General features: G+C 33.8%; 1 protein-coding gene across 1 annotated transcript; it reads left to right on the top strand.

The window, feature by feature from the left end:
- The first annotated feature begins 193 nt into the window (after positions 1-193).
- On the top strand, positions 194-15727 carry ids (iduronate 2-sulfatase). Its single transcript, XM_073820021.1, has 8 exons — positions 194-510; positions 607-784; positions 945-1033; positions 3855-4055; positions 4138-4308; positions 4463-4589; positions 6989-7162; positions 15098-15727. Exons 1-8 carry the CDS (start codon positions 286-288, stop codon positions 15622-15624), a joined length of 1692 nt encoding a protein of 563 aa, XP_073676122.1. The 5' UTR covers positions 194-285; the 3' UTR covers positions 15625-15727.
- Positions 15728-22286: the final 6559 nt, after the last annotated feature.

The raw sequence follows: 22286 nt of genomic DNA on the forward strand, positions 1-22286 counted from the left end.
GGGGTGATTCATTTGGGAATTTAAAGTGTGATTTGATTGACTAATAAGAACCGACTCATAAGAATTATTAGTTTGGGTCACCAACGTTACGCACAGTAGACAGACAAGATAAACGAGAAAAGAGAAACGTGTACTGTGTCTTTAAGGCCAAACCCACCTATCACAGCCAGCCTATGAAAACCAGGAAGCAAAACACTGGAAGTAACGTGACAAGTTACAACATAAACTAAAGATGCTTTTGCGATAGTACTGAGTTTAAACTATATCGCGCTGTTTCCGAATATTATGAACATAATGTTTGTAAATACTCGGATGTGGTCGTTTCTTTTGATTTTACACATTCTGGAAACAGTTGTCTTTACAGTAGATAGCAAACAGTTCAACATCTTGTATTTAATTGCTGATGATTTGAGACCAACTTTAGGCTGCTATTCTGATCCTGTGGTCCAGTCACCAAACATCGACCAGCTCGCGTCTGTGAGCACAGTGTTTCATAACGCCTATGCACAGGTAAACATAAATAAGCGTGATACATAATATACATAACGCTTTATTGCTAGTGTACATTAAGTTACAGGTACACACTGCTGTTATGTTCTTTTAAAGCAAGCTGTTTGTGGACCTAGTCGGGTGTCTTTCCTAACCAGTCGAAGACCAGACACCACAAAGCTGTATGATTTCAACTCCTACTGGAGAGTTCATGCAGGGAACTACACTACACTTCCTCAGTACTTCAAGTCTAATGGATACACCACTTTGTCAGTTGGCAAAGTCTTCCATCCTGGTAACTAGTCCACCTGATGTATGCATGAAAAACTTGACTTTGCTATGCCTTCATTTTCCCCCCTGTTCATTTTGATGTGAAAATAATCCTTTTAATGTGTTAACTGTCTTGTTTAATGTTCAAGCTAATCATTTTTCTCTTCTTCGCACTTGTCCTTAAGGCATTGCCTCCAACCACTCGGATGATTACCCGTACAGCTGGTCTGTACCGCCGTATCATCCACCCTCTTTTAAATATGAAAAGAGGAAGGTCAGTGTGTTTGTGTGGATATGTGTTCACACTTCCTCCTCAGTGTCTGTGCTTTCAAACCCATGCTGTGTTGTTTAGATGTCCTAAAACCACACCAGTCCTATCAAACAGATGTATGGCTTTGGTTTTATATCTGTTTGATTTGGAGGTTGTGCATGTTGTTTTTTATTTAGTACTGACCTGAATAAAAGGATTTACATATAGTCCACACTAGAAAATAGTAGTTGAATTTATAAAAATGACTGTTCAAAAGTTTACATAGACTTGATTCTTAATACTGTGTTGTTTCCTGAATGATCCACAGCTGTGTTTTTTTAGTTGTTCACGAGTCCCTTGTTTGTCCGTTAAACTGCACACTGTTCTTCACAAAAGTCCTTAAGTTCCCACGGATTCCTTGGTTTTACAGTGTTTTTGAACCCTTTTCAACAATGACAGTATGATTTTGAGATTTTAAATTCAAAAAGTTTTCACCACATGGCTCTTAATGCATTGGGTTCTGGAGCGTTTGGACCTTCTGTAATACAGTAGTCAACATTTCAAGTGGATCAAAAAGTTCATCAAGGTTGTCCTAAGACAAGAACAGGTATTGTCTTGACTACTGTAGTTTCATATGAGTCCCTTAGTTGACCTCAGTGTGAGAAGATATATCTCAAATCATACAGTCATTGTTGGAAAGGGTTGAAATACACAAAAATTCTGGAAAATCAAATAATTTGTGGGACCTTAAGGATTTTTCTGAAAAACAGCGGGCAGTTTAACTGTTCAGGACAAACGAGGTACTCAAGAACAACTATCACTACACACACACACACACACACACACACACACACACACACACACACACACACACACACACACACACACACACACAACTGTGGATCATTCAGGTAACAAGTGTGTGTAAACTTTTGAGCAGGGCCATTTTTATAAGTTCAACTATTCTATATGTACACGTCAGTACTAAATAAAAAATAACATGCATTTCGTATGATCCCTTTTATTTTGGTAAAATAATTACCATTTTGCAGAGGTGTATGTAAACTTTTGACTTCAACTGTATATTATACTTATAGTTCTGGTAATATCTGGTGTTGCACATTGGTTTACTGGTTTAGAATTCTTTAGAATAGAACGGTTTAGAAAATAATTTAAAATGTTTTTAAAAGTTATTTCTTCTTCTCACCAAGACTGCATTTGTATAATCCAAAATAGAGCAAAAGCAGTAATATTGTGAAAATGCAATTTATTCCTGTGCTGGTAGTTGATTTTCAGCATCATAATAATATTTGAAGTTAAATTTTGAGTTTGTGTGTGTTTAGCATTATTAGCAGTGTTTAACGTCAAATATTGCAGAAATGAAATATTATTGCTGATTTAGATTATGATCATGATTTATGAGTATGGTCCATTATCATCTGAAACTAAAATGAAATGTTAAATAATAAATATTTATATATACATAGAAATACACTAGTAAAAAAAGTAAGATTTTAATGCATTTTAAAGAAGTTTCTTCTGCTCACCAAGCCTGCATTTATTTGATCGAAAATACAGCAAAACAGTAACAGTTTGAAATGACTTTACTATTTAAAATAACTTTTCTATTTTAATATATTTTAAAATGTAAATAATTCCTGTGATTTTCAAGCTTAATTTTTAGCATAGTTCAGAAGAAAGTTCAGAAGAACAGTATTTATCAGAAATGTAAATCGTTTGTAACAGGGAAAAAATGTCTTTATCATCACTTTTGATCAATTTAAAGCATCCTTGCCAAATAAAACTATTAATTTCTATAAAAATAATACTGACTCCAAGCTTTTGAATGGTGTAGTGTGTAATGTTACAATTTTTTTTTTCCCCGATAAATGCTGATCTTTGGATCTTCCTATTCACCAAAGAATCCTGAATAAAATGTACTCACCTGTTTTAAAAATTGATAATAATAATAAAAATGTTTTTTGAACAGCAAATCAGCATATTAGAATGATTTCTGAAGGATCATGTGATGCTATGAAACTGTGCTGAAAATGTAGCTTTCATCACAGGAATAAATTACATTTTTAAATATATTCAAATAGAAAACAGTTATATTAAATAGTAAAAATATTTCAAAATTGTATTGTTTTTTTTCTGTACTTTGGATAAAATAAATGCAGGCTTGGTAAACAAAAAATACTTGTTTTAAAAAAAAAAACAATCTTACTGTTCAAAAATGTTTGACTCGTATAATCTATATATTTTATAATTAAATATAAATTTTTATAGGTTTTATATTAATATGCAATTAATCACAATTCATTTCAAGTTTCAAGAACTGTTCTTAAAAACAATTTATTGAGGGGAAAAAAATCAGTTTACACTTAATAGCTAATAATAATAATAATAATAGAAATAATAGTCTAATATTATTTATATTAATAATAAATAATTAAGTCATCCTGTGGCCCCCATGGATCCAGACCCATGGCTGAGAACCATTGCTGTAAACCATAATGCCCTGTCTGATCTCTCACATTTTATACAATTCTGACACCTGCTGGTTAATCTGTCTCATAATTATTTGAGCGCTTCTTATGTTTCCAAAAATCTGCTGTGAAAAATATAAATAAAGTAAAAATGTCAATGCATAAATTATACATATAAATTAAGTTCAAGTGTGGATAATTTTCAATGTAAAATATTTAAAATAATTTAAATTAAATATAAATAAACAAATAACATTTAATATTTTTAAAACGTTTAGAAAGGGAAAAAGTTACATTGAGTAATTAATACATACAAGTACAAGTGGATTTTTATTTCCAGTGTCTGATGTTTTCAGGTTTGCAAAGATAAAGATGGCACACTGCACAGTAATTTACTGTGTGCCGTGGACGTGTCTGAGATGCCTTTAGGAACCCTTCCTGACATGGAGAACACGGCTGAGGCCATCCGACTCCTGAAGTCTATGAAGGACTCTCACGATCCATTCTTCTTGGCTGTTGGCTTCTATAAGCCACATATTCCTTTCAGAATCCCACGGGTAAGTGCTTCTCAATGAAGCATGGGACACTGTATGACAACCCCTTAAATCAGTAATTCTAGGGAATATTGTATTTTTATAGGAGTACCTAAAGCTCTATCCTATTGAGAATATGACACTGGCTCCAGACCCAGATGTGCCTAAGAAACTTCCTGATGTGGCCTACAACCCTTGGGCTGACATCCGCGAGAGAGAAGATGTTCAGGCGTTAAATCTGAGCTTTCCTTACGGCCCAATTCCTAAAGACTTTCAGGTACCATGTACAAAAATACAATGTTCACGCTTCAATATTTTGTACCAGTATACCACTTACAGCCTTTTCCTTTTCAATAGTATTTAAGTTGGTCCTACCTGAATGGACCTTAAATCCTATTTCTTACATGTTGTTTTTCTCCCTCATCTTTCAGTTGCAGATCCGACAGCATTACTTTGCCTCTGTGTCATACATGGATGCTCAAGTCGGACAAATTCTGCAAGCCCTTGATGATTTGGGCCTCTCCAAGGACACTATAGTGGTGTTCAGCTCAGATCACGGTTTGTTCAAGAGAGTTTTGTCCATTCAGCCTGTTATTAAAGATTACATCCATTAGGTGGCAGTATTGAAGCATGGGTTTTATATTGAAGCTCAGATTTTCGATCTGTTCTGTCAGCTTCCATATTATTCTGAATTCACAACATGTAAAGTCCATCTCAGAAATGATGCTGTCACTTTTTTTTTCATTCAGCATTAATTGCATTTTGAATTGTCGGTTAAGGTTGTTTAAAAAAACAAATCTCATTATGATGCAAACATTGATGCATTAAGTGGCTCTTATACATAAAACAATATTAATATGCTTACTTTTAATGCATAATGAATTTGTATTGAATTTGTTTTATTACATAGAATGCTGAATTGAAATGACAAGAAGATAAATTTATAAATTTATTGAATTTATTAAATTGCATTTGAAAGAAATTGAACAATTGTAACATGAACAAAAAAAAAAAAAACCTATAAAATATAAAAATGAATAACGTGTTATTTAAGTTTTTATAATATATATGAATATTATATCAATATGTTCACTTTTATTGCATGAATTTGTTTTGAATTGGTCCTAATTAAAAATGTATATAAATTATTTTATAAAATTACATTATAATGTAATATTTAAGATTTCATTATATACAGTGAAGGTTTTATTACATGTAGTGACCAGTCTAAAGTTTTTGAACAGTAAGATTTTGTTTTTTAAAGTCTCTTCTGCTCACCAAGCCTGCATTTGTTTGATCCAAAATACTGCAAAAGCAGTAATATTGTGAAATATTTTTACTATTTCAAATAACTGCTTTCTATTTGAATATATTTTCAAATGTAATTTATTCCTGTGATCAAAGCTAAATTTTCAGCATCATTACTCCAGTCTTCAATGTCACATGATCCTTCAGAAATCATTCTAATATTATTATTATTATGATCAATATTTAAAACAGTTGAGTAGATTTTATTCAGGGTTCTTTGATGAATAGAAAGATCCAAAGATCAGCATTTATCTGTAATAAAAAGCTTTTGTAACATTATACACTATACCACTATACAAACTCTTTGAATCAGTATAATTTTTAGAAAGAAATGGTAGATATTAATACTTTTATTTAGCAATAATTGATTACAAGTGATGAAGACATGTATGTTACAAAAGATTTTTATTTCAGATAAATGCTGTTCTTCTAAACCATCTGTGCATCAAAGGAACTTGAAAAAAATCTACTCAGCTGTTTTCAACATAATAATAATAATAATGTTTTTTTTTTTTTAACAGCAAATCAGAATATTATAATGATTTCTGAGCGATCACGTGACTGGAGTAATGATGCTAAATATTCAGATTTAAAATCACAGGAATAAGTTACATTTTGAAATATATTCAAATAAAAAAACAGTTATTTTTTATAGTAAAAAATAATTCAGAATTACTATTTGGATCAAATGAAAACGCCTTACAAATCTTAATGTTCAAAAATCTTATAATAGATTATACATTAATTTCTTACAGTGTTACATATTACTATAATGAGCAGCTGCTCGTTATTTGCTCATTAGGAAAAATGTATATAAATAATTGTATAATATTGCATTATAATAATTACAGTATAAACTAAATAATACAAATAATGAAATATTGTATTTAAACAATTAAATGCCTATTTAATATTATTGGTACTGTTTTTAACATTTCCATTTTTCTGACTTTTTTTTCTTGCAATTGCAAGTTTGTATCTTTTATTTCTGACATTTTTCTAAAAATTGTGAGATATAAAATTGCGATTAAAAAAAAGTCTGAATAATGGAAGTGTTAAAAACAGTAACAATAATATTAAATATGCATTTAATTGTATTAATGCAACTGATTTAAATACAACATTGCATTATTTGTATTATTTAGTTTATGCTTTAATTATTATAATGTAATATTATAAAATTATGTATATATATTTTTTCTCCTAATGGGCAAATAATGAGCATCTGCTCATTATAATAAAATCCATTTCTGAGGAGAAAAAAGACTGATATGTTCACAGAATTGCGAGTTTATATCACACAATTCTGACTTTATAACTTTTTTCTTGTAATTGCGAGTTTATATCATGCAATTGTGACTTTCTGAAAAAAAAAAGTCAGAATTGTGAGAAATCGCAATAACCTTTAAAAAAAAAATATTCAGTGATATTCAGGCTTCCATACGTATGATGTTTTTAAAACATTTTTTAAATTCTACTTTTCTTAAATTACAATTCTGCATTCTATGTGACATACCTCAATTTAAAGTCCATTCATTAGCTCACGTTTATGTCATGCTTTAAATCAGAGAAAGTGCCGGCCTGAAATGATTATTCTGTGTGATTCAGAGTGGTTTTCTCACGGTTAACTCCCTCTCTTTCTCTCTTAGGTTGGTCATTAGGAGAACACGGCGAGTGGGCCAAATACAGCAACTTTGATGTGGCCACCCGAGTGCCATTGATCGTGTACAAGCCAGGTGTGACCTCACCTTTCCCTCGGCCCGGAGAGAAGACGTTCCCCTTCATCGATGTGTTTCAGGGCACACGGGAGCAGTTTGGCAAAGGTAATGTTACTCGAAGCAGCCGTCAACACACAAAGACCGCAGGATCCTTCGCGAGAACCTGAGACTCCGACTGAAGTCACTCAAGCGTGTGATATCAGCTTTCTGGAAAAGATGTTATGGCTAAAGTATCGGCCCATTTAGAGCTTTGATTCTTATTTTGCTTCAGCAATGCAAAGGTTTGACTGAGAGTGTACTGTGAGCACATGCATCTGCTGATGGTTTCTTTCTTTTACCTCTCAAGTGCACATTTGTGGCAATCTTTAGAAAACACCCAGCATAAGCAGCCGGAGTAATGACTGTAATGATAATGCCACAGCATAGAGAAGCTAATAAGTCCTGAGAGTTATTGCGCTCACAGTGGGCTCTGCATTGTTGCTTGTTGTTGCTCTAATGAACTACGCTATATTCAGTAGCCGTATCAGTAAATTTCATGGAAATTTCAAAGCTGGGGCCTTTTACCTAAGAGAATAGTGGCTAAATTCAGTGTGAGGATTTCATGCTAACACATTTGTTTGTATTTTATGGTGTATGTTATAGCAACACTTGGGGTCCAATTAAAACGACTATTAATTTACTGCATACAGACTTGTTTTAGCACTAATAATGTGTAAAGTTTCAAGACAGACCTGCTATGAGCTCCTTGGCTATATAATGTGGCTTCTGTGAATGTATATACCATGAAGTCACTGTGATTAATAACACCATGTTTTTTTAATTGCACAGTTTGCAGTGATTCATTAATAAGAAGAGTCACTGTTACTATGAAATGAGTCATGGCAAAATAAATGCCGCTCTTTTTAACTTTCTATTCATCAAAGGATTTAAAAAACGGTTTTCACAAAAATGCTAAGCACACTTGTTTTTAACATTGAGCAGAAAATTAGCATATTAGAATTACGGATGCAACCGAAAATACAAAATGCACTTGGCCAAAAACCAAAACTAAAAATTAGTGATGCACCGATCTGTATCGGCCGATCACAGCCGTTGTTCACTGACGAGCTGCGCACATTCACACTGATAATGAACATTGATTTGCGCAGCTCGTCGGTAAACAATGGCTGTGTGTAGTATATACGGCTCAATGTGAAATCACGCACCTGATGGCATTTACCGCTGATTACAGAACCGGCTTTACTGACAAAACGCGCAAGCATGATCGGCCGATTCGGATCGGTGCATCCCTACTAAAAATCCTTTTTATTAAATAGTATGAAATAATTTTGTAAGACTTTAAAAAAAAAATATATATATATATATATATTTCTTGAGCAGCAAATTAGCATATTAGAATTATGGATGCAAATGAAAGTTCTGGATGCACTTGGCTGAACACCGAAACTGAAAATCCTTTTTATTAATTATTTATCATTTTATTAATTAGTTTAATTATTAATATAAAATAATTTTGTATGATTTTTTTCATTTAACTCAATTATAATGATGCTGGTTTTGAAAAAAACAAAACAAACACACCAATAAATAACCTCACTTTTATTGAGGTTTTTTATTTATATTATTTAAATATATTGATATTTAATATATTAATATTAAATATCAATATATTATTTTTATTTTTATTCAGTTATATGCAAGAGAATCTAATTTGACTGATTTTTTTTTTAAACCAAATGATGTATAGTCCTACAAGGCTATTATTATCAGAGCATGTGAGCAAAGAACATTTACATTATAAAAAAAAAAAAACACATCCCTATTCAGCCTAGTCTAGCGCAAGTTTATGCACTTTAAAAACACTTTTAAAAACGCATTACAATCAGTGGTCAATGCTTGTGTTTATACCAGCCGTGCTTCGGCAAGTTTCTAAAGCGTCCCAGAAGCAGTTTTCCGCACTGCAACGTTAAAGTTTGGCGCATAGCCTCTTTTTGATGTATAATAATACAGTGAGGGAAAAATTATTTGATCCCCTGCTGATTTTGTACATTTGCCCACTGACAAAGAAAGGATCAGTCTATAATTTTAATGGTAGGTTTATTTGAACAGCGAGAGACAGAATAACATCAAAAAAATCCAGAAAGATGCATTTCAAAAAAGTTAGAAATTGATTTGCATTTTAATGAGTGAAATAAGTATTTGACCCCTTTGCAAAACATGAATTAGTACTTGGTGGCAAAACCCTTGTTGGCAATCAAAGAGATCAGACGTTTCTTGTAGTTGGCCACCAGGTTTGCACACATCTCAGGAGGGATTTTGTCCCATTCCTCTTTGCAGTTGGCAACTCAAACCTTCAGCTCCCTCCACAGATTTTCTATGGGATTAAGGTCTGGAGACTGGCTAGGCCACTGCAGGACCTTAATGTGCTTCTCCTTGAGCCACGCCTTTGTTGCCTTGGGCGTTTGTTTTTGGTCAATGTGATCCATTTTCAATGCTCTGGCTGAGAGAAGGAGGTTCTCACCCAAGATTTGACGCTACATGGCCCCGTCCATCGTCCCTTTGAAGCGGTGTAGTTGTTCTGTCCCCTTAGTGGAAAAACACTCCCAAAGCATAATGTTTCCACCTCCGTGTTTGATGGTGGGGATGGTGTTCTTGGGGTCATAGGCAGAATTCCTCCTCTTCTGAATACGGGAGTTAAGTTGATGCCAAAGAGCTTGATTTTGGTCTCATCTGACCACGACACTTTCACCCAGTTCTCCTCTGAATCATTCAGATGTTCATTGGCAAACTTCAGATGGGCCTGTTCATGTGCTTTCTTGAGCAGGAGGATATGCAGGATTTCAGTCCTTCTTGCCGTAGTGGGTTACAAATTGTTTTCTATGGTCCCAGCTGCCTTGAGATCATTGACAAGATCCTCCCTTGAGTTCAGGGCTGATTCCTCACCGTTCTCATGATCATTGAAACGCCACAAGGTGAGATCTTGCATGGAGCCTCAGGCCGAGGGAGATTGACAGTTATTTTGTGTTTCTTCCATTTGCGAATAATCGCACCAACTGTTGTCACCTTCTCATCAAGCTGCTTGGCGATGGTCTGTAGCCCATTCCAGCCTTGTGTAGGTCTACAATCTTTTTTTTTTTTTCTCAGTAAGTTGAAATATTTAATTAAAGGATAACAATAAAGGCATTTTCAATTAAATCATCCTCAGTAACATGTAAAGAATGCAGACCCCGAACTGCTCCATTATATTAATTCTGATCATACAAAAAAGACTTATAGGTGACATATTATGAAAATCTTGAAAATTTGTTTCCGTGTTTAAGTGGTGTAATTGGGTCCCCAGTGCATCTATCAACTCAGAAAATGTGAAAATGAACAACCCAGTAACTTTAGCTGAGCCTTTCTTTGCAAGCATGTGAAAAAATTAGGCGCTAAGATTTCGCTTCTTTAGTGACTGGAAGAGGATCTTATTATAATTTTTTTTTTTTTTTTTTTTTTTTTTATTATACAAAACAAACATTTTGTTTAAGTTTCCAGAGAACATAACCTATACAATTGTATACTGCGTACCTATATATACACCTACATACCTATACATACATACATACACATAATCCCACATTAAACATACCAGTAAATGCAAAGGTACATCTGCCTCCAAACCTCTTACACATACACATTTTACATGTCCACACCTATCCCGTATACCCACAAATTCTTGAAGGCGTCGGTTATATCCCAAATATGTCTCTTATTCCTTAACATTACATAGTCAAATAACTAAGAACTAAACAAAGGCGGTAATTCAATAACCTAATTTCCGGATATCTTACAGTTCTTTATTGGAAAATAATTAACAATATAAAAAATTATTTAAAACACTCAATGTACCCCTAATCTTGACCCCTATGCTGATACAAAGTTATACTTCAAAATTGTTAATTAAGGATCTTATTGGATTCCAAATTCTTGTAAATATTTTTTATGCATCTAAGGAAATCAAACATGCTTTTGTTGTATGTTTTGTATATATTATATTATATTATAAAGTCTTCTCAAGTTTGATTGTATGTGCCGATTTGGCATAAATCCTGTCTGATCCTGATTTATGATTGTACATATGTATTGTTTCAGTCTATTAGCTAGGACCTTGCTAATGATTTTTGCCTCTATTGGAATAAGAGAGACTGGACGATACGATGACAATTTCATTTTATCCCGTCCGGGCTTAGGTATTAATACTATGTTGGCATTATACAGTGTTGGTGGGAGTTTCAATTGAGAGAATGAATGATTGATCATACGAAGAAAGACTGAGGCAAAGAGCTCCCAGAATTTTTTATAATATTCTGCACTAAACCCATCTGGGCCTGCACATTTATTATTAGGGAGGTTTTTAACAACTTCGTTTACCTCCTTCAAGGTAATTTCTTTATCCAACATTTCAACAGCATCTTCACTTATTTGAGGAAGATCAATATTAGATAAAAATTTATTTATTTCATTTATATCTATATTTCCTTTGGATGTGTATACTTCTTTATAAAAGTCTACAAAACATTTATTTATTCGTTTTGGATCTGTTATTATTTCTCCACTCTCTGTTTTAATCCTATGAATGGCTCTAGATGCTTGGGATTGTTTAAGCTGTCGAGCTAGAAGTTTGTGAGGTTTTTCACCTAATTCAAAATGACGTTGTTTAATTTGATGAAGTTGTTTAGCAATTTTTTTAGCAAGAATAGAATTATATTCACTTCTCAATGTTACAATTTTCTTTAAAGTAGTTGAACAATAATTTTTCTTATAACATTCCTCTAATTCAGTCATTTGTTTGTCTATTTCAATTAATCTTTTTTTATCTTCTTTATTTTTTCTGATCTGAAATGAAATTATATCTCCCCTCATAACAGCTTTCATTGAATCCCAAAGTACAGAGTCTGTTACATTACCAATATCATTTTCAGCCAAAAAGTAGGCTACCCGATTTTTTCTTTTATGTAATCACGGAATTTAACGTCATTCAAAAGGGAGTTGTCAAATCTCCAATTATACGTCCCTTTTTCTGACTTTAATTTTAGATCCAAAGATAATGGGGCATGATCTGATATTAATCTGTTATGGTACTGAGTGGACTTAACCATTTTTAACAAACTAGAATCTATAATAAAAAGGTCAATCCTGGAATAGGACTTATGTACTGATGAGTAAAAAGAATATTCTCGAGCTGATGGGTTTAAGCACCGCCAGATGTCTATCATGTTGAAATTTCCCAAATAGTTATGTAAAATGGCTGCAGATTTACTTTTTGTAGTACGACTAGGACGTGCATCTTTAACTGGGTCAATAATACAATTAAAATCTCCCCCTATAATCACGTTACATAAAGCAAAGTCAGGTATTTTGCCTATAACTCTTTCAAAAAAACTTGGGTCATCATAATTAGGACCATACAGGTTAACCAATGTAATAGGGACTGAATTTATTTCACCACATACAATTATATATCTGCCATTTTTATCAGATATTGTCTGTTTATGTATAAATGGTACTTGTTTCTTAACGATAATCACGACTCCTCTTGATTTAGTAGAGAAGTTTGATTGATATATTTGAGCTGCCCATCCAGGATTAAGAAGTGCCTTTGCTGTCTGTTTTATATGAGTCTCCTGCAAGAATATAATTTCAGCTTGTAAATTTTTAATATGAATATATACTTTACGTCTTTTCACTGGATGATTCATACCTCTCACATTCCAACTCAGAAGCCTTACTGTGCCTTCTCTGATTGTTTGACTTATTCTAAATATTTATATAATAGTAATTATTTTTCTGATATCCGATGAAAAGTACAATTTTACCAAGCCTTTCAAACGAACCATAACTATATCCCCTTACCAAGAACAATTCAGAACAAGAGCATATAAACAGAAAACCCCTGACTCCCTCCCACCCTTTCCCATCAGTCAAATGACTTAGCTCCACGTTACTGTCGGATCGATCACTCACCAACGATGCAACGTAATCTTCCGTGTCCTCCGACAAGAGAAAAACAAAACAAAACAAAACAATATTTTCCTCCATTAAGATAGAATAAACTTGAATACCAGTTTTGTGAACCTAATTGTCCATAATGTTCACTATTATTCAAACATAGTAGATTTAAATAAGTCTTATTTGGACCAATTTGGCAAACCGTTCCTTCAATTTAGTCCACTGGCCAATTGTCCACAACTCGTGACAAGTATTTTCCAGCCTCCTCTGGTGTGTCAAATGTTTTCGTCTCCCCTTCTTTGGCGGTCACGATGAATGTAGATGGAAATCGAAACCCGTACTTGACGCCGTGATTTTTGCATTTTTTCTTTAACTCGTCAAATCGGTATCTCTGCTTCAACACATCTGAGGTCAGATCTGGGAAAATGTGCACCCTTCTCCCGTTATGTTCTAGAGTTTTCTCTCTGGCTAGCTTCATGATTAACTCTTTCGTCTGGTAATGATGTACCCTGATGACAAACGCTCGTGGACGATCATCACTCGGTCTTCGCAGCGCCCTGTGCGCACGATCAATCTGGATAGGCTTACTGAAGTTTTCGGAACCCAGCAGATTTGGAAGTAACTTTGCTATGAACTCGGTAGGTCTTCCGTTTTCTTCCTTCTCTGCAATTCCGATAAGTCGAATGTTATTGCGTCTGGAGCGAGACTCGAGGTCGTTACATTTATCTTTGAGTCTCTTGCATTCATCCAGTAGTTCTGCGCACTGTTTCTCTACACACGTCAGCCGGGTTTCTTGGTTCGTAGTAGCCTCTTCAATCGTCGAGACTCTCCCTGCCATGGATGTCATCGTCGATCGCAGCTCGGTTAAAGCTTCCGTGAACGTGTCGAATTTCTGACTAAATGAAGCACTGAGAGCTGTTATGGCGTCCATGATATCTTGAGTGCTAGGAGGAGATGCACTATCGTTAGCGGTGGCTGGCCTCGGTTGAGTCGGCTCCCCTGTAGCATTGCTCGAGGCCTTGGCCTGATCGCGGGTTTCTTCCTGTAGTTTGCCGTCTTTTTTCAAATTTTTTGGCATTGTTGTGGATTATTAACTAATTGACTTACTACTGTACTACGTTTAAAGTTAAAAGTTAGTTTTCAGATTCACTTATTACGAAATTATTTGGAGGATTAGAGGAGCTTAGACGAAAGCGTCTTTCTCCATGCTAAGCAGAACCGGAAGTCATCCAGGTCTACAATCTTGTCCCTGACATCCTTGGACAGCTCTTTGGTCTTGGCCATGGTGGAGAGTTTGGAATCTGATTGATTGATTGCTTCTGTGGACAGGTGTCTTTTATACAGGTAACAAACTGAGATTAGGACCAGTCCCTTTAAGAGAGTGCTCCTAAACTCAGCTTGTTACCTGTAAAAAAGACACCTGGGAGACGGAAATCTTGCTGATTGATAGGGGATCAAATACTTATTTCTCTTATTAAAATGCAAATCAATTTATAACTTTTGTGAAATGCGTTTTCCTGGAGTTTTTTTGTTGTTGTTGTTATTCTGTCTCTCACTGTTAAAATAAACCTACCATTAAAATTATAGACAGATAATTACTTTATCAGTGAGCAGACATGCAAAAAATGTTTTTCCTCACTGTACATGTATTTATATTTATATATGATTAGTATTAGATGTAAATATATATTTCATTAAAAAAAAAAAATATATATATATATATACATGTATGTTTGCATATGTAAATATACATATAAATATACACAGCACACGTACATACAGTGTTTTATAAGCACTAACTTTTATTTTGGATGCGATTAATTGAAATCGATTTGACAGCACTAGATTTTTTTTTTTTATTGGTTTTATTAATTTTGAGGAATAGTGAATCTGTTTTTGTGCACGTGAGATGAGTAAATGCATCTTCAAATTTAGTCTAATTACTTTTGTAGATTACTTTTGCAATGCACTGTAACTTTATTGCATTATTGATTCTCAAATGCATTTGTATCAGTTTTCCATCAGCCTTTTGTCCTTCATTATATCTTTCAGGTCAAGGAGTTGAGAGTGTGGTGGAGCTGGTGGACGTCTTCCCCACACTAACGCACCTTGCTGGGCTGCGTTCTCTGCACCACTGCCCGCCCTCATCCTTCAAGATCGAGCTCTGCACCGAAGGCTCCAGCCTGGCCTATCTCATCCGCAACCCAGAGAGAGACATCAACAGAGAAGCCTACTCATTCAGCCAATACCCTCGGCCCTCCGACTCCATCCAGGAGAACTCGGACCTGCCTGACCTCACTGACATTCGCATCATGGGCTACTCCATTCGTTCCACTGACTACCGCTACACCTTATGGGTGGGCTTTGACCCCGTCCTCTGTCAGCCTAACATGACGGACATCCACGCGGGAGAAATGTACCTCCAGGCTGAGGACCCGGGAGAGGACAATAACGTGTTTGATGAATTCGACCATGCCACAGTATTGCGTAAGCTCGGCATGCTGCCGTCGTGGACAGAGAGTTTAAAGCATCATGTAATGTATTTCAGCAGCCGGTTGAAGTCGAAAGGGATTTTGTGACTCTAGTTTGTCATGATATGACAGTAAAGGGAATCAATGTTACAAAACCTACAAAAACATGTCTGTAAATAAAAGCTAAATAAAAACCTAAAATAAAACCTAATTGTTTGTATTCTTGATGATTGGGTATCTCACAGTTCTCATAATCAAAATTCTAATAATCTGTCTAATGTGAAAAAAAAAAAAATATATATATATATATATATATATATATATTAGGAAAATTGTAGTATTTACACATCATAGTGGTATTTTTTTATACTGCCTTTATTCCAATTTAAATAAAAATGTATCATAGTATTTTGCACTTCAAATAATAAAATTAAAAATCATATTACTGAAAAGCAGTAAAAATGTGTTTTCAGTCTTTTTGAAGTCAGAATATATTAAAGGCAGTATAAATTTATTTGAATTTGAATAAAGCATTACAAACAAAACAGTATTTAACTACATTACTATAATAAGAATTGTATGAGAATAATAATGTATTAAATTCAAAACAAAAATGAGGAATTTGGGCTAAAATGTTATAATTCCACACAGCAAAACTTAATTTTTAAAACATTTTTTCTTTTGAATCTAGGTTGAAATGTGCCTAGGACATGTTTTTGTGAGGTTCAGCCCCATAAAAAAAGTATTTTGAGCAATGCTACATAATCCATAAAGATAATTATCAGCGGTATACCTCTTTTGCACTAACAGTTTTTTGTCCTACACTACCAGTCAAAAGTTTTTGAACTGTAAGATTTTTTTTTTTTTTTTTTTTTTTTTAAAGAAGTCTCTTCTGCTCACCAAGCCTGTATTTATTTGATCCAAAGTACAGCAAAAACTGTCAAATTTTGAAATATTTTTACTATTTAAAATAACTGTTTTCTATTTTTAATATATTTTAAAATTTAATTTATTCCTGTGAATAAATTAATAAAGTGAATAAAGCAGAATTTTCAGCATCATTACTCCGGTCTTTAGTGTCACACGATCCTTCAGAAATCATTCTAATATTCTGATTTGCTGCTCAAAAAAAACATTTATTATTATTATTATTATTATTATTATTATTATTATTATTATGTTGAAAACAGCTGAGTAGATTTTTTTCAGTTTTTTTTTTGATGAATAGAAAGTTCAGAAGAACAGCATTTATCTGAAATAGAAATCTTTTGTAACATCATAAATGTCTTTATCATGACTTTTGATCAATTTAAAGCATACTTACTAAATAAAAGTATTACTTCTTTAATAATTTATTTTCAAAAAAAGTTTGCTGACTGAATTATACTAAATAATGTTACAAAAGCTTTTTATTTCAGGTAAATACTGATTTTTGGATCTTCATTAAAGAATCCTGAAAGATGTACTCAACTGTTTTAAATATTGATAATAATAAAACTATTTATTGAACAGCAAATCAGCATATTAAAATGATTTCTGAAGAATCACGTGACACCGATGCTGAAAATTCAGCTTTGATCACAGAAATAAATGACATTTGAAAATATATTCAAACAGAATGCTGTTATTTTAAATAGTACAAATATTTCAGAATATTACTGCTTTTGCAGTACGTTGGATCAAAGAAAACAATTCTTTACAATCTTACTGTTCAAAAACTTTTGACTGGTAGTGTATTTTAATCATAAAAATTCCTTTAAAAGGTTTTTGAACTGTAAGATTTGTAATGTTTTTTTAAAGAAGTCTCTTCTGCACATTAAGCCTGCGTTTATTTGATCCAAAGTACAGCAAAAACGGTCAAATGTTGAAATATTTTTACTATTTAAAATAACTGTTTTCTATTCGAATACATTTAAAAATGTAATTTATTCCTGTGATTTCAAAGCAGAATTTTTAGCATCATTACTCCAGTCTTTAGTGTCACACGGTCCTTCAGAAATCATTCTAATATTCTGATTTGCTGCTCAAAAAACATTTATTATTATTATTATTATTATGTTGAAAACAGCTGAGTAGATTTTTTTCAGGTTTTTTTTGATGAATAGAAAGTTCAGAAGAACAGCATTTATCTGAAATAGAAATCTTTTGTAACATCATAAATCATCACTTTTGATCAATTTAAAGCATACTTACTAAATAGAAGTATTAATTTTTTCATAGTTTATTTTCCAAAAAAAAAAGGTTTTGACTGAATTATACTAACTAATGTTACAAAATCATTTTATTTCAGGTAAACGCTGATCTTTGGATCTTTCTATTCGTCCAAGAATCCTGAAAGATGTAAGGTTCATTTCTTGAACAGCAAATCAGCATATTAAAATGATTTCAGAAGGATCGTGTGACATTGATGCTAAAAATTCAGCTTTGATCTCAGAAATAAATGACATTTTAAAATATATTCAAACAGAATGCTGCTGTTTTAAATAGTACAAATATTTCAGAATATTACTGCTTTTGCAGTACGTTGGATCAGAGAAAAAACATTCTTTAAAATCTTACTGTTCAAAAACTTTTGACTGGTGGTGTATTTTAATCATAAAAATCCTGGCTTTGAAACCTCATTCTCGAATTATTGCTGCAATAGATTGTTTGACTGATTAGTTTTGGTTGATTTATTCAATAATGAATCCTGTACCTCATAATGCTCTAACGGAATCAACTTGCACAGCACTTTTCTTAAAATAAAAGAATAAAAAAGGGTATTTTCACATACCGTAGCAGTCTTATTAAGGTAGTATCCTGATAAATTTGAGTCCATTGACTTAATTTCCTCATTCCCTTTCAGAAGGTGATACATGGAAATGACGTAACGTCAACTTAAGTGAGAAATGAGTTTAATTTAAGTCTCGGAGAACTCAGACAACACTCTGCTTTAGCAATTTATCAGGTCACTAAGTCGTAATTGTATTTGGTCTTGGAGGCCGACGGAGACCATGCCAGCGCTAAGCTCTTGTTTTTCCAGGCAGCGTGATGAAAATCAACTTAAATATAGAATTTCGAGTCATGCGCTCCCACTGCAGCGTTGCCAAGGTAATTAGATGCTTAAATGTGAAAACTTGCAAATGATGTTGCCCGGATACACCTCAGAGAATAGTTCAACACTGATGAATGTTTTAGCCGGCATTAAAAAAAGGGGAAACGGCTGCTGCGGCATCTTCTGTTGTGACGTCAGGCCGCGACGCGTTTGCTCCCCAGACTCATTTCATGCCACGAGTCTGCATTTTAAACACTCCTACCTGCTTTCTCTTTTCAGGTTTATTTTGGATTCCCGGCACTCTTTCGTGCGAGATGCCACATTGTTTGCTCCTGCAGAGTATGAATTATTTTTGAAGGAATATATTCAATATTTATGTGGCAACATAAATATATTTTCTCGCTTTCTCTCAAAAGGAAAAACAACAAAACAAAGCAAGCGCGTTATTTGTGTGTCTCTCTGTGTGTGTGTCCCTTTTCAAGTGTGTTCTTATAAGAGTGCAGCAGGAGTGTTATAGTGAGGGGATCCTTTGGGACCGCCAATATATTCAGCTTCAGCAGACAGGCTTCATTGCCAGCTGGTCCGGAAAATTCCACTGCTGTCTCTCTTTTTTTTTTCTTGTCGGCTAAAAGCAAGGTCAGGGCAGTCTGAGAGGGATCCACAGGCTGATTGAAGCTGATATTTTAATTGCTTATACTAAAGTAGCTTTGCTTTTTTTTGTCTACCAGCTGATTGTGTTCTTTAGCTAATTTACATAATCAAGAAATTTCCAGCTTAAAGAATTTTCATGTAACAGTTTTTATTGACAGTGTATTAACAGCTTATAAGGAAATGTAAAAAAACAAGAGCCTTACTGACTTAGGTCTATGAAAACCTGTATACCTGTATTTTATAATCTAACAACATTAAACGTATTTCTTATTTTTTCTAAAACTTATTAAGATATTAAGACAGGCACCTGCAATTATGGCCAAATTATAGATATGTTGTATGTGAATTTGCACGTTATTAATGACACCTTGTTTAAATAAAATAAATAAATAATAATAATAATAATAATAAAAAAGATTGATTAGTGAAATGAAAGAATCATTTAATTAAGAAAAAAAAAAAAGAATGATTAGTAATTGTCTCTCATTGGCCTAAAACAGTGGTTCCCAACCTTTTTTATTCTGGGCCCCCCTATGCCTGACATGTCCTCTTATACTGTACCTCCGCTGTAAAAAATATTTATTTTTAGACCTTTTTTTATCAACCAAAACATTTGTTTTGCCTTATTATTCCTGATTATTGTTCCTGATTTTTTTTTACTTCAGACATCAGAGTACTTTTCTTAAATAAGTGAACCTACCTACCAAACAGGACAATAAAGGAGATGCCAAACTCACTAAACCTCCCTTTGAACTTGACTGACTGAATATCTACTCTTTGTATCCATAAAAAAATAAACATATAAATTAAAAATACAGCAAATATATTCTAAATCTGTTAAACGCATCAATCTGAAGGCGGATCGGCGAAGATCAGTGAACTCCGTCAGAGCGCATCCGATGCTCATAATCACCGAACCTCACCAGATCCTACTCTATCGGTGAGCATCCAATAGGCCTATACAACACTCACAGGACATTCATTTGGAAAACTAGGCAAATGTATTTAAATTTCACGCAAAAAATACAATAGGGATCAGAGTCCAGAGCGCGCGCATAGTTTGTGAATCATTAGCGGACTTATGCGTGCCTAATGTAAGATTCTTATATACTCGAGTGTTATACATAGGCACGCTCAAGTTGGTCATTATTACTCGAATCGTCTTTACCTAAAAATTCCCGCGACGGTTTGCTTTATACATGTAGCCAAGATGTATGCTGCGTTCCAGGCAGGTTTTTTAACTGGTAAATCACCACTTCAAACCACAACTCACGACTTTGTAGCCTTCCAGGCAAGTCAAGCCAAACTGCCTGGGCACATTAATGAATTATTATTATTTTTATATTATTATTAATTTGATTGCAACGTTATATTGTCCTAAGCGCTATTTTTCCACCGTGTACTACTTGCATAAACACGCACCCATTAGGGCTGACATTGTTGTATCGTGGGCTATGTTATGTCAAAACTCGGAACTGGGAGTAGGCCTACATCGATCTAGTACGAGATCACGAGTGGGAAGTCACGGGTTTGACTGCCGTTCCGTTTCACTTTCACTGGTAGAAGGTTGGAAAAACACGGGTTACGTGTTGTCTGGAACGCGGCAGTAGTATGCGCGCAGCGGTTGGAAGTTTTGAGCCGCCATTCAGTCTGTATTTAACAGTGGGTCGAGTCCAAAGCAATCAATCACAGAACACAAGAGAGGCCGTGCTTTGATCGTTTTTTTTATTTAGCTATAATATAATGAAATTAAACAATTATAGAATAATATTTAAATTAATTTTAAGATATCTCGCGGCCCCCCTGGAGGATCACTGAGGCCCCCTGGTGGGCCGCGGCCCACAGGTTGGGAACCACTGGCCTAAAAAGCTAAACCCTCAAAACACTTCAGTGTTTAGTGGTACAGTATTACGTGATTTGTAGATTATATTTAATAATGTTAAATGCATTAACATTTGTAGTTTGTTTTTAAAAGGTAACATTACATTCTTAAAGGAGTAGTTCACTTCCAGAACGAAAATTTACAGATAATGAACTCACCCTCTTGTCATCCAAGATGACAAGTCATGATTCATGTCTTTCTTTCTTCAGTCGTAAAGAAATTATGTTTTTTGAGGAAAACATTTCAGGATTTTTCTCCATATAATGGACTTCTATGGTGTCCCTGAGTTTGAACTTCCAAAATGCAGTTTAAATGCAGCTTGAAAGGGCTCTAAATTATCCCAGCCGAGGAAGAAGGGTCTTATCTAGCGAAAATATCGGTTATTTTCTAAAAATATTTACAGTTTATATACTTTTTAACCTCAAACACACTGCATCAACTCTGTGTATTCTGGTTCATGACAGTTAGGGTATGTCAAAAAATGTCCATCTCATTTTATCCTTTAACTTCAAAATCATCCTACATGGCTGTTCTACTTTTTTTGTAAAGGGCGTTTGACCTTCTTTGCATGTTCACATTGTAAACACTGGGTTGGTACTTGTGCAGTGATGAAGAACAATTTTGAAGTTGGAGGAGAAAATAAGATAGGAGTTTTTCAACATACCCTAACTGTCATTATGAGGTGTGGATGAGGAGATACCCCTGACACTGTAAAGCGCTTTGAGTGTCTAGAAAAGCGCTATATAAATGTAACAAATTATTATTACAAATTATTGTCATGAACCGGAATACACAGAGTTCACACAGAGCTAGACAAAACGAGCGACTGAGCTTAACCCCTTAACTGTCACCCCCATTTTTTAAAATAGGCATGAAAATGCACTATCCAAACTTCAATTGTTGTAATTCATGAACACTTTGGAATACAGATCTAAAGTTGGTCTCTTTTTAAAGAAGACAATCTGCAGATTATTGCAGAATTTTTTCAAAAAAAAAAAAGTATCAACAAATTATAGAAGTTTAAATTTACTGTAAACAAAATGCACTGTACAATTTTTATTATATTTTATGTAAAATACATATTTTTCATAACAGGTTTATTCCTAAATTTGATATCAAATTGAAGCCTCACATCTAAATAAGTTATGTTCCAAATTTGAAGTTGATATGAAAAAAATTAAGGTTCCTGTGAAAGTTTGTTTA

The sequence above is a fragment of the Garra rufa genome, chromosome 16 (assembly GCF_049309525.1).
Source record: "Garra rufa chromosome 16, GarRuf1.0, whole genome shotgun sequence".
NCBI classification, from domain to species: domain Eukaryota; kingdom Metazoa; phylum Chordata; class Actinopteri; order Cypriniformes; family Cyprinidae; genus Garra; species Garra rufa.